The 13074-nt window shown below is 33.2% G+C and overlaps 1 protein-coding gene across 3 annotated transcripts in view; it reads left to right on the forward strand.

Annotated features, from left to right (window-relative positions):
- Positions 1-13074, forward strand: part of LOC150100846 (histone-lysine N-methyltransferase EHMT1-like) — a 416509-nt gene that overhangs the window by 102769 nt on the left and 300666 nt on the right. For all 3 annotated transcript variants that reach the window (XM_090401402.1, XM_090401404.1, XM_090401403.1), the window contains exon 7: positions 9858-10001. In XM_090401402.1, coding sequence (XP_090257528.1) covers positions 9858-10001 — 144 coding nt within the window. The remainder of the gene's footprint in view (positions 1-9857; positions 10002-13074) is intronic.

Raw genomic sequence — 13074 nt, forward strand, 5'->3', positions numbered from 1 at the left:
TACTAGGAATAACATACAGTTAGGGTGGTGCATGATTACAAAGGAATCCCAATATGCATGCTATAGAATTAAATTAAGGTTGCTGAAGCCCTGCTTCACAGACCAAATCTAAACCGTAACGACGTTCTTGCTGTTCCTAAAGTATGAAAAATTGTCATACAAAATTGTGTAAAATAATTTTTATATATGTTATCTTATTTTAATGTCATCTGTTTTATTTTTTCTCCTGATATATTTAAATTTAATTCTATAACACGCTACTGCACACATATTGGGATTCCATTGTAATCATGCGCCCTAACTGTATGTTATTCCTAGTATTGTTTGAATTAACTGTACTGACGATGTCCTAAGATACTTAGGATGAAATATTTACTTATTAAAACGTATCACTGTGGTTATTACATGTGTTTGTTTAGTCATGAATTCTCCACAGGTTTCATTGTACGATAAAACATATATTTTATATCTTCTTTCTTGTGTTCATCAGCTGTTCTTTTTCATATCACAGTCAAACATATGCTGTATTCTCATAGTTGTGAACTGCATAAAGGATGTCACAATAGCCAGGTATCACAAACTGCAAATAGAAGTTTTTTTCAGTAGTGGTGAATTGGATGCATTTGTTTGTGGTACAATGAAGTTTGAAGTTTCTTTTGCAGTTGGTGATTATTTCATTGCACTCAGTATTAAAAAAAAATGTCTACAGGTATTTTACTTCAAACGATGTAGATTCTTTATGCTGCTGAATGCTAAGCTGTTTTTACCAATGACATATCCGTGACATATATGGTCAGTTAGGCTTACAGCCTCGTTAGTCATTAGCTAAACTACAAGCATTGCTACTATATTCTTCTTACAGTAAAATATTATTTTAACGTAATTTTATCAACATAACAATATTTTTTTTACGCCATTTTAGTTCATTTTCAATTTTCTAAACTAACCATGGTATTTTCTGTAAACAAAATCATGTTATGATATTTAAATAACTTAACACTCGACAAGCTTCCCACCCACATACTTAACACTTCTCAAATTCTTCTCCTGTCATAACGTTGAAGAGTATGGCAGGATTATGCTACAGCTGTTCAAGAAGCCTCCTGATTGTGTTCAGGAGCTCCATTCTGCATACTCATTGGCACTTAGGCTGTGGAATGCTTTACTGCTCTACCCTTGAGTGAGCTAAGTATTCCCCCACTCTCCCATGCTTGTGCTGGTCTTGTTGGCTGAATGCACCACAACTGATAGGGTGTGGATTCAAATTCCACCATAGGCATGGTGGGATTTGAATCCACCATGGTTGTTTGTGACTGTCTTCAGGGTAGTAGATGAATTTCATTACACTTTATTTACAACCCTCCTTCACTTATTGGAGGCCTGAAGTGGTTTGAAAGAGTGCCACATTTGTTCTTCAGATCAGGGTTTCCTGATATCTAACCTTTATTAACGCACGCACGCATGCGCGCACACACACACACACACACACACACACACACTGTACTAATGCTAGTGTGCTATAGATTTACACCTTTTCATTGTTGGAATTCACATAAAAGAAGGGGGACGATCAACCACTTCAGATCTTTTAATAAACAAGATGAAGGAGTTCAGGTGATGGTTACTTGTCAGTTACATAGGAACATATATCCCTTAGCAGTGTGCATACTTGATGAATTTACCAGAACTTCCTTTTTTTGGAAAGCCACCACACAAGAACGTTAGGGATTGACAGGTAGAGGTTGTGTATTGCAGTTTCCTCATAAAACTGGAAATTTTTAGCATTTTTGAGTTGCAGATCTGTGACTCAAATTGCTTTTTTATCTACTTAAGTTTCTTTTTTTTTTTTTTTCCTCTCTGGTTGTATTTTTCATTCCTTTTATATACTATTATATTCACCATCATTGCTGGGTATTAAAGAGCACATTGCCACGCTTTCATGAATGCCTATCATTCATATTTGAGTACTATAAAAAGGATCAAGGTCCACCACCAAGTTCTCTATACTTAACTGCAAGTGCTTGAGAATTGCCAGAATTGGCTGAAATCGGTATGTGAATTATCTGATAATTAACATTGCAAGAGACCAGAAAGATTAGCTGATTATTCTTAATCTTTGTTAACAATGTTAGCTGATTATAAACAGGTTTTTCAGCTTTATGATTATTTGCACAATGTCCCTTGGTAAATTAATGGCTAAGCTTTGAATAAATTATTTTTTATTGATAATTTTTATTGTCATTTAATGTCACATTAATTGCAAATCCTTAAGTGGATCATGTAAAAAAAAAAAACAATAAAATTTGTAAAAAAAAAAATTTAAAAAATTCCAAAACAGTTTTGTCATTATTTATACATTTTTTTTTTCATTTATAGTATGATATTTTACTGAGGTATAAAAAAGATTTACTAAAATAAAGAACCTAAAGGTTTCATTTTGGCGATACAAGACTATATAAATCAGATGGATATTAAATCCAGCATTATTTAAAAACCGAATGCAGAAACTATGAAAGTTTCATACAAAATTTTTTCATACGAAGTTTCTGCATTTGGCTTTGAAGTAATGCTGGATTTAATATCCACTTGATTTATATAAAAAAGATTATTAGTTTAAAAAAATACTAAGGTTTGTTCATAAATCATATAACCCTTAGGTAGTAAAGAAGAGAAGAGTGTGGCAAAAAAAGAAATGAAGCATTCTATGAAATGATATATGTAATAAAAATTTTCACTTAAAAACATCTGTTTTGAAAGTGCATTTCAGGCACACTTTTTAATGCAACTAGTGAATGCAGAAATAGAATAAGCAATGTTGTTATGGTTGGAAGCCAATCATTGTTATACTAAAATATAACATTGATTCTGTGTTGTTTTAGCTAGAACTCTTCAGCAGTTCATTATAATAGCATATGTTGTAGTGAGAATTGGTTGTGTTTGTTGAATAAATATAATATTGAAATTTTTAGTTACAATAATTTACTATATTAATTTTTTTTTTCTCCAGGACAATATTTTATTTTATGATGTATTTTTTTTTTTTTTATAATTATCCCAAACACATCATCATATTCTCCTAATATATACTCTCAGTGGGAGGGGGAGGTACAGGATATTATGATAGTACTACATGAAAAAGCTGCATTGTTACTAGCTTCATTCCTATCAACAATTTTCTTTCAAATTAACCTATTATATGTCAACATTCCAATGTTACCAGACTATATTATATTTCTGTCTTCTAAGGCACTGTTTACAGTATCAATCTACCTAGATCTGTGTCTTCCTCTGTGTCTTTTTCTTGCCATCCTGGCAAAGAACACTTGTTTTGCTAACTTTTCCTCTTCCATTCTGTTCAAGTGGCCATACCACCTGAGATTAGCTCTATTAACACATTCCTGAATGTCAACAATGTCAAGTTCTTTCCTAACTTGAAGTATGATCTCCTTAACCACCCAAATGACCCCTATGGATGAAATATATCATTTAATAAATGCCTTGTATCCAGGTTATTGATGTGTAAACATGCCAAGGCCAATAAGAGGTTGAATGGTCTACGGAATGAGGATAATCTAGCAATTCATTGTCAAAACGTTCAGTCTTATTTCTAGAAAGAAAGATGTAACATCATTTTCCTTTACTTTTGATAATATTTAGATCCCTAGTTATAATTTCTCTTTTTTGGGCTGACTTACACTTCTTTCTTTAACTGGCCCAAACACTTTACATCTGTATCCTCCCTACCCTCCAATAAAACTTGGTGTCCTCTTGTTCATGACACTGTTTCTCACCTTACATAATCAAATTCCTGATTATATCATCAAGTACAGGATATTGTGATACTATGTTATAGTTTACATTATTAATATATTTGCAATTTTCCTTCAAATTGCTCTGTTTTTGTTAGGATTCTAATATTGTCAGATTTTATATTTGTCTTCTAAGATACTTCTAACTGCATTAGTTCACATAGATCTTAGTCTTCTGTTTTTTTTTCTCCCTCCCTCCCTGACATTAAACTTCTGATTTGCTAACCCTTCCTCTCCCATTCTGTTTAAGTGATCTTGCCACTTTAGATTAGCTCTGCTTGCACCTTCTTGAATTCTAACAATGTCAAGTTCTTTCATATCCTCATTTTTAATGTGATTTTGCCACTGATGCCATCTGCTCACACCACAAATTTTTCTCAGAATTCACATGTATGCGATTTAATCAGTTGTTTTATTTCTAATCTACCTCTTAGATTTTCAAGTTAAAATTGGTTTGAACATCTTGTATACATCTCGTTTAGCATTATAACTAATTTCTCCCTTATTTTATGATACCTATCAGCTTGCTATAATTTATGTTGTCTATTTCCATATTTAATTGAACATATTCAATAAAGGAGTTCACTGTGAAAGCTGAATAACTGGCAAGAGACTTTCACATAGTTTTTAAGAAATGTGTAAATCCAATCAAAACTTTTAACCTAAAGTCAAATCCTCATCTTCTTATGATGCACCCTGTTAGTTTATACCTGGATACTGAACAAATGAGGTTAGGCTGGGAATTTGGAATTTAGCCAAACATGTTATAATCTTATTGGCATAAACCACAAGAAAATGATGGTATAGTATGGTATAGTGGAATTTTATGCTGGTTGGAGTGTTTTGCACTTAAAAAAAGGCCCCTGCTGTTGTTGTTTTGGGGAACAGGGCAAACAAAAGTCAGCTGTTGGTAAACTGATGCCAGCTGAACATCAGAAGAATTCATGATTGGCATCATCAGCATACAAGGTATCAAAGGAAAAGAAGTGGAATTAGCAGAAGAATTATAGAAGTACCAGGTTGACATAATTCATATTACCAAAACAAAGAATTCAGAAACAGATGAGACAAATACAAGATATTATATTCAAGCAGTAATGGTCAGGAAAAGAAAGGATTAGCTATAGCACTTAACACAAGAATACTTTTCTTCAATGACAAGGCAGTATCAAGTAGTAATTTGGGCAAACATCTGAATGGTAAATAGGACAATGAGACTTGTGTTTGTGGTCCCACAGAAGGTTTTACTAAGGAAGAAATAGAAGAATTTTTCAAGTCATTAGAAAAGGCTTTTGATAGATATAAAGTCAAAGGAGAAGTTGGTCTCGTTGAGATCTAAACAGCAGAAATAAATAGAAAATAAATACCAGATATACAGAAATGTTTTGGGTGGGGAGATTGGAGGAAAGAGCAAAGCTGCTAATAATGGTAAGTACTTATTTAATTTTTTATAGAAAAAAAAAAAGGAAAAGAGAAAGTGAAGAGAGGGTTAACTGCTTTCAACAGGCCACTTTGATGTCTTTGTGATCTGAAAGTGAAGGAGACAGTTCTTGTAATGAACAAGTCAAGCCATCAACTTTGGGATCATGGCTGAACATGGCAGAAAAATTATTAATGACGATAGTTTGGTGGCTAGCCTTGACATTGCTAAACTTATTGATTGAAAAGCAGTGATGGCACCAATCTCATCAGTTAAGAACCTTGGCCATGATCCTGCAGAATACAATGTTTGTCCCTCCTTCATTCACTACCACCTTATAAAAAGTAGAAAGAAAATTTCCTAAGGCCTAAAAGCAGAATTTAATACAGATTTCCTTTTAGCCATTCACTGGGATGTAAAATTCTGGAGGATATTTTGGAAACAAATCTGTTCATGAGGTTTTAAAAAATTGTGGACCTCCTTGGACCAATTCTATCTTCCGCACTAGTGTGATGGATGAAAAAGCCACAGCAGCTCTCTCATCTCACTGACATTGCCGGCAAGACACTATTGCCAAGAACATAATTTTATTGAGAGCAACATTAAAAAACTAACTGTTGGAACATTTCAAATTTTCAAAGTTATTTTTTCTTATTGTGAAATGAGCAGGTAGTTCATATGAAATTCAAAGCATTTATAATTTGATGTTTTTAAGAAGACCCTTATATATGAAGGATAAAAGGAAATCTGTTTTCCATTCTGCTTTTAGGCCTTTTGCAATTTTCTTTCTACTTTTTATAAGCTGGCAACAAATGAAGGATAAAAAATTGGTCAACACCCGGTGGATGAATTACATGGCTAATGGTTGAAATATCTGACTGGCTTACATGAAAGACTTGCTAACCAATTTAATGATGTTTTAGAAGGACAAAGCAAAGAAGAGTGGCTCATAGCAGGCAAAATGTTTTTGATCATAAAGGATAAAGAAAAAGGTCCAAAGCCAGAAAACTTCTGACCAATAACCTGCCTGCCTACAACTTTTAAGCTACTCACAGGCATACTGGCTGACAAAATATACAGCTATCTTAAAGCAAATTCTCTTTTTCCAATTGAACGAAAAGGTAACAGCAAAAAATTCAAGAGGCACAAAAGACCAATTGCTTATTGACAAAATGATTCTGAAAAATTGCAAAGGTAGAAAAACCAGCCTTCATATGGCTTGGATAGATTATAAAAAAGCATTTGATTCAGTGCCTCATAGTTGGACTTTAAAATGCACAGAACTATTTGGTATTAGCAAAAATGTACAAAACTTTTTGCAAACCAACATGAAAAATTGGAATACAATGTTAGTTCTGAATAGAGAAGAAATTGGGGAGGTAAACATAAAAAGGAGTATCTTTCAAGGAGACTCATTATTTCCTTTATTGTTTGTCTTGTGATTGATCCCCTTAACTAGAATCTTAAATAAAACTGCTCATGGTTATCAAACTGTACAAAAAGTGCAAAGATATCTTATTTTTTATACATGGGCGATCTGAATTTGTAAGCAAAATCAGAGAATGAACTCTGATCATTTCTTAATACTGTGCACATATACAATCAAGATATGTCAGTGGATTTTGGCTTAGACAAATGTGCAATTGCTGGAATAACAAGAGGAAAGTTTGAAGTTCTGAATGAAATTGAGCTCCTCTATGGTGAAAAAATCGAGGCAATAAAATTCGAAGATAGCTACAAATATTTGAGAAGAAGCATCAGAAATTCTGCACAATAAGATCAAAGAAAAAACTAGAGCAGAATACATAAGACAACTAATAAAACTCCTGAAGTCAATGCTTAATGCTGGAAATTTGATAAAAGCGATTATCACCTGGGCCATACCTGTTCTAAGATATTCAGCAAGCATTGTTGAATGGACCCAGCTAGAGGTGGAGAATTTAGATTGAAAAACTCGAAAATTAATGACAATGCACCATGCCCTCATTTATGTCTCCATGGGTTTAAATAAACCCATGGAGACATAATTAGAGTACAAGACCAACCAACTAAAAGTGAGAACTGAAAGATGGAAAAATAAGGCATTGTATGGAAAATACCTTCACAGCATAGAGGACTGTGCTGACAGCAACTTGACCTGGCAATGGTTAAGAAATGGAGCACTCAAGAAAGAAACAGAGTCAGTAATTTTTGCAGCACAAGAACAGCCCGTTAAAACCAATCTTATGAAGGCAAAAATACAAAAAAATTCAAGAAAAACCAGTAAATGCAGATTGTGCAAAGTGAAGGAAGAAACTGTAGACCACATAAGTGGGTGCAGCAAAGTTGCACAAATTGAGTACCGTAAAAGGCACGATAATGTAGCTAAGATAATTCACTGGCATTTATGTAAAAAGTATGGGTTTAAAGTATCTAAAGACTATTGGAATCATAAAGTTGACCAAAAAGTGATTGAGAAGAAAAAAATTAAAATACTCTGGGATTTCAAAATCCAGACTGACAAAAGCTTGGAATGCAATACACCTGATATAACATTGGTTGAAGAAAGTGAAAACAAGGGTGTTCAGTTTATTGAAATATCAGTACCAGGAGATAGCCGAATTGATGAAAAAGAAATTGAAAAAATTACAAACTATCGTGAGTTGCAAGTCGAAGTTGAACGAATTTGGCAAAAGAAAACAAAAGTTGTTCCCATAATAATAGGTGCTTTAGGCACCACTCTCAATACATTGAAAAAACATCTAGCAGCGCTCGAGTTAGATGGATTAAAAACTGGGCAGCTGCAAAAGGCTGCTTTGTTCGGCACAACATTCATATTCAGAAAGTATTTCCACAACTCATAGGCCCTTGGGGTAGGGCTCAAATTAGTGGAATATAACCAGTCTTTTATTTAAGGCGAAGGGAGGAAGCAAATCAAGCTTGGATGAATATTATATATATATATATATACAGTGATACCCCGAAGTTAACGTGGTAGGTGGGACCAACGAAAAGCGCGCAAGTCGAATTCGCGTAAATTTTGCATAATTTATATATACAAACATACAATTGGGACCAAAGGTTTACAAAAACACCTATATTTTTTAAGAAATATAATCATAATTGTAGTTTTTTGTACATAAAAAAAAGAAAGTTATTTCGATGTCGATGGTTTCATAAAATCTAATAGATTCGTCTGATGGCATAATGTCTTTTTCTTGTCACGCAAAATTTCTTCATAGCAAGCCAGTGATTTTTTTATTCCTCGTTAGAATCTATATCCTCCAAAATCTGTAAACCTTTCTTAATTAAGCTGAGATCTTCTGTTAATTTTGCAATTATCATGTGATTTTCTGGTAAAACTGGATCTGATGTTTCAGTCTCTTCAGTAGCGAAGAGTCTCCAATATCGGAGACTCTTCGCTACTGAAGGGTGTCTCCGATATCGGAGACACCCCAAGAATCTACGATAATCCTTACAGCATCTAAAACATTAAACTGTTTCCAAAACTCTTTAACAGACAGTTGTTGCTCATTTTGCCTCATTGCTTCATTCAGACTTGCAAACGAACGGCGTATGTAGCATGCTTTGAATGTTTTTCTTTTCTTGCTAGTTGTAGAAGAATCTGACTTGCTTCTTTTGGGCGACATTATTATTTTTTATCTGATAAAATGTTTATCAAGAACCTTGCGATTGTTTAACATTAAACAATCGCAAGGTTTGTAGACTATAAAAATCGTGTATGAATGGACACCGCGCGAAACACGTCAGTGCTTGTTCACAGCATGTGCGACACTGCCGAATGTGGCCGGTGCCGGAAAGATACGACTAGTGGTGTGGTGTGACGGGAATACGTACATATAAGAAACCGCTTAACTCTGGATTCACGTAAGTCGGGGTATGACTATATATATATATATATTTAAATTTAAACTTTTTTACATAATCCAGAAATCCTACTCTACAGACCAGACATGGTCTTTTTCAAGCCACTTTAGCCCTTCAGTAAGTCAGGTGGTGGTTTCAAACTGAGCAGTGAAGTTCAATTGTCTCCTACCTAAAGACAGTCACAAACATCCATGGCAGATTTGAACATGCAGTCTGTTGGAGAGTGGATACACCATCTGACCAACTACTCCATCTTTGTTCATTTTCTTTTCTGTCAGTGCACTTTCATAGTGCTGCTTAAAGGCTATACCATAAATGACCTTTTATGGTCATAAAGAAGAATAATCATATAGGAAATTTTTTCATCCTGTTTTTCTAGATTGTTATAAATTAAGTTTAGAAATACTTTTCTTGAAATCATGAATTCCTAATTTTCTGTACTTTTTTATTTATGAATTCATATTTTTCGGTGCCTGAATTTATGGATTAACTTTATAATTTAGTATATATTATTATATACTTTTTTGAAACATGCAACTACATAAGTGTTGCCAAGTGTGACATTATCAGATTTTTGACTGTTTAGAAGTAGGGGATAGTGCTAATTCAGTTAGCATTGTTTTTTTATTACTTTTTTTTTGTATGACGTTATATTGATGTGTTTGCAGATAACTAGTAGAATGCAGAAGAAATAATGTGTTTGTTGTTACTTCTGTAGTAATTTCAAATAATTTAAAATTACTATTTTTCTCATTTTTTAGTTAGTTGGCTGCTACAATTATGTTATGTCACACCATTTAATTCGTCCATCTGTAAAAGTTCCTTTCGCAGCTATGTGTGAATATCACTTTTGGAGACTAAGACATCATCACTGCTGTCCTGTATGTGGACTGTTTTGTACTCAGGTATGCACACATTGATATTTTTATTACTTATTTTATTTGTGTATTGTATTATATTAAATAAATTGTGAAGTGTATTGATCCATCCATTAAATAAATATTCATCCAGGCTACGGCTAACTTAATTTACAAAAATAGAGCTGCATAGCTCTATTATTCTATAAGCATTTCTGATGTTAAATAATCATATAATAACTTTCAGAAGTGTGGTGTTGGCTATTTGTGCAGACATCTCTCTCTCTGCTTGGAGAGATGAAAGGAATGCACAGATAAAAAGAAAAGGCTTTGATTTCTTCATATTAGATAAAGTGTGAATAGTGTGTTGTTTTGGATATACTACAGTGAAAACCGAAATCTGAACATTAGGAGACATCCATTGAGTAATTCCATGGATCGGCATTTATATTAGCTGATTTTATCTCAGAAAGATAATTGTTGTGCTCTCTGCATAATGCGCTGGTTTTCATAAATTAAGGAACAAAGAGAACAATTATGATAACTCAAAAACATATGATGGATTTTTATACAATTTGGTGAAAAGCATTATAATGTGAGATGTGAAAGAAACACTCACAAATATTGTCAAGGAATAGTTTAATTCAGTAACAAATGTGTATATGAAGACAGTGGTCACTGCTCACAGGTAATATGGATTAGAGCATACATGGTATCATTTTGTAGACAGAACCAGGGAAAAAAGACCAAACTTCTACATAATCTTTTATATAAAGAAAATGCTGAAGCCCTACTTCACAGACCAAATCTGAACCGTAATGACGTTCTTGCTATCCCTAAAGTATGGGAAATTGTCATACAAAATTGCATAAAAAAATAATTTTTATATATGTTATCTTATTTTAACGTAATCTTTTTTTTTCTCCAGATATATTTTAATTTAATTCTATAACATGTTACTGCATGCATATTGGGATTCAATTGTAATCATGCACCCTAATTGTATGTTATTCCTAGTATTGTTTGAATTAACTGTACTGACGTTGTCCTAAGATATTTAGGATGAAATATTTACTTATTAAAACTTATTACTGTGGTTACATGTGTTTGTTTACTCATGAATACCCCACATGTTTCATTGTACAATGAAGGGACATTATTATTCCTCTAATATCCATGAAAGGGACACTTATGATGGAGATGGTATGGGGAAGACATCATGTTGGGTGGTTGTACTGACACTGTATGTTCTTAGTGGAACCACGAATGCTGCAGTTTATAGAGACAAGGTAGGTCCTGGATTCCTGTGTTTGTTTGTATGCTGGGCGATAGGGGAGGCATTTATCCTGCAAGACAATAATTGTTGTCCTCATAAAGTGAAGCTCGTGGACCAATATATTCAAGAAGAAACTATTGCATGCATGAACTGGTTAGCCAGGTCTCCTGATCTTAATCCTATCATGCATTAATTCAGCAGTATTCTAGGTTTTTAGAGAGAACCACTTTCAGCTACGTAGAAGGTACAACTTAACTGCTGTCACTAGAATGTCAGTAGGACTCTAGATAGGGTAGATGAGCACTCTATGACCCTGAGTTGCAGAAGCTATTAATAGCTTTCTCTCCATTGCATTCCCATATTTTGATGCATATATTGCACATATTGTTAATTTCTAGTCAGTTCTCACCATATAGAATTGGCGGTAAGAAAACACTCTTCTAACAAATTCACTCATTACAACCAACTACTGAAGTTTGAACCAGAGGTCTATTAAAACACTGCTATTCCAAAAAAAATTACTTAGCAAATTATTCATAGCTTGCTATAGCAAAGTATTCAGTGAACTTTTCTTGTGATTCCCTACAAGTTTTGCATACTAATCTAATGGAAATTGTCTAAGCAAGCTGTCCTCTATAACAAATTACTGTGATGCCTACAGGTTCTCTGTGCTGAGAGTCAATTGTATGTATATATATATTTTTTTTTATAGTAAACTTTTATATTCATTTGATTTTAATAGTAGAGGACCAGTTCCAGATTGATACATTTGATTGTGTTTCTAAATGAAGATGACAACATTGCTTTAAGTTTTGAATTAATTTTTTCACAAGAATAATTAATAGTCCATGAAACTAGGACTCTCATTTCAGTTGGCATTTATTTCAACAAGTGTCAAGTTTCAGTGCCTTTTTCTTATCTGACAGTTCCACAAGGTAAATCTCAGCGACAAAAACCAGAAAAAACAAATGCAAAAATATCCACACTGAAAAAAAAATTACATGTTTTTTGAACCAGTAACAGTTCAGAGCCAAGAGTAGTTTTGTGTGACACATCTATCATATAAGCAGTTCATTGTTTTTAAACAAGCAGCTTTCAGAGGTGAACTGTAGACTTAAGTGTACAAATATAATTGGAAGGAGTTGAAAACGATAATTCATCCTTGGAGACTCAGTGACAAACTCTGAAGAAAACATTGATTGATTGAGCCAGAGAGGCTGGTGAAATTGTCTGCAAGGATAGAAAAATCAGAACTTCATGGCAGACACTCGAGAAGTGAAAGAGGGAGGCAGTCCTGGAAAAGAAGAAAACATATTAATAGTTTTTAGCAAATAAGTCGGCAGATGCCCTAAGAGAAAAATGTAAGAAAACAAAGCATTGTGTAAAAAAAAAAAAAAAAAATATATATATATATATATATATATATATATATATATAAAAAAAAAAGTAGCTAAACAAAAAGTCTTGTAAAAACTTTGGTAAGAATATAAATAGATATCAGGAAGGTGGAAAAAAGTATCAAGGCTAGTAAAAAAATTAAAAATATAGGAAAGAATGCTGTGAAGGATATCCAAGATGATAAAGTTGACATGATAGCTGAAGATAAAGATATCCCAGTTGTTTGGAGGAATTATTTTGAAAGACTGCTAAATGAAACAAAAAGTGACAGAGCGGTGATAGAAAATATTCAAGAGGAATGCAATCATGAGTATATACAGTAGCAAACAAATTAATCCAAACACTCACATTTTAAAGAAAAATTTTAATTTTTCAAGAAAATAAGTACAGAAATTAAATTCCAACTTTACCTAATAATTTATATGTGCTCTTTTGTTCCTAATAAGT

This window comes from Typopeltis vanoorti, chromosome 12, assembly GCF_054136105.1.
Source record: "Typopeltis vanoorti isolate ZY-2024b chromosome 12, IOZ_Tvanoo_1.0, whole genome shotgun sequence".
In the NCBI taxonomy this organism is placed as follows: Eukaryota; Metazoa; Arthropoda; class Arachnida; order Uropygi; family Thelyphonidae; genus Typopeltis; species Typopeltis vanoorti.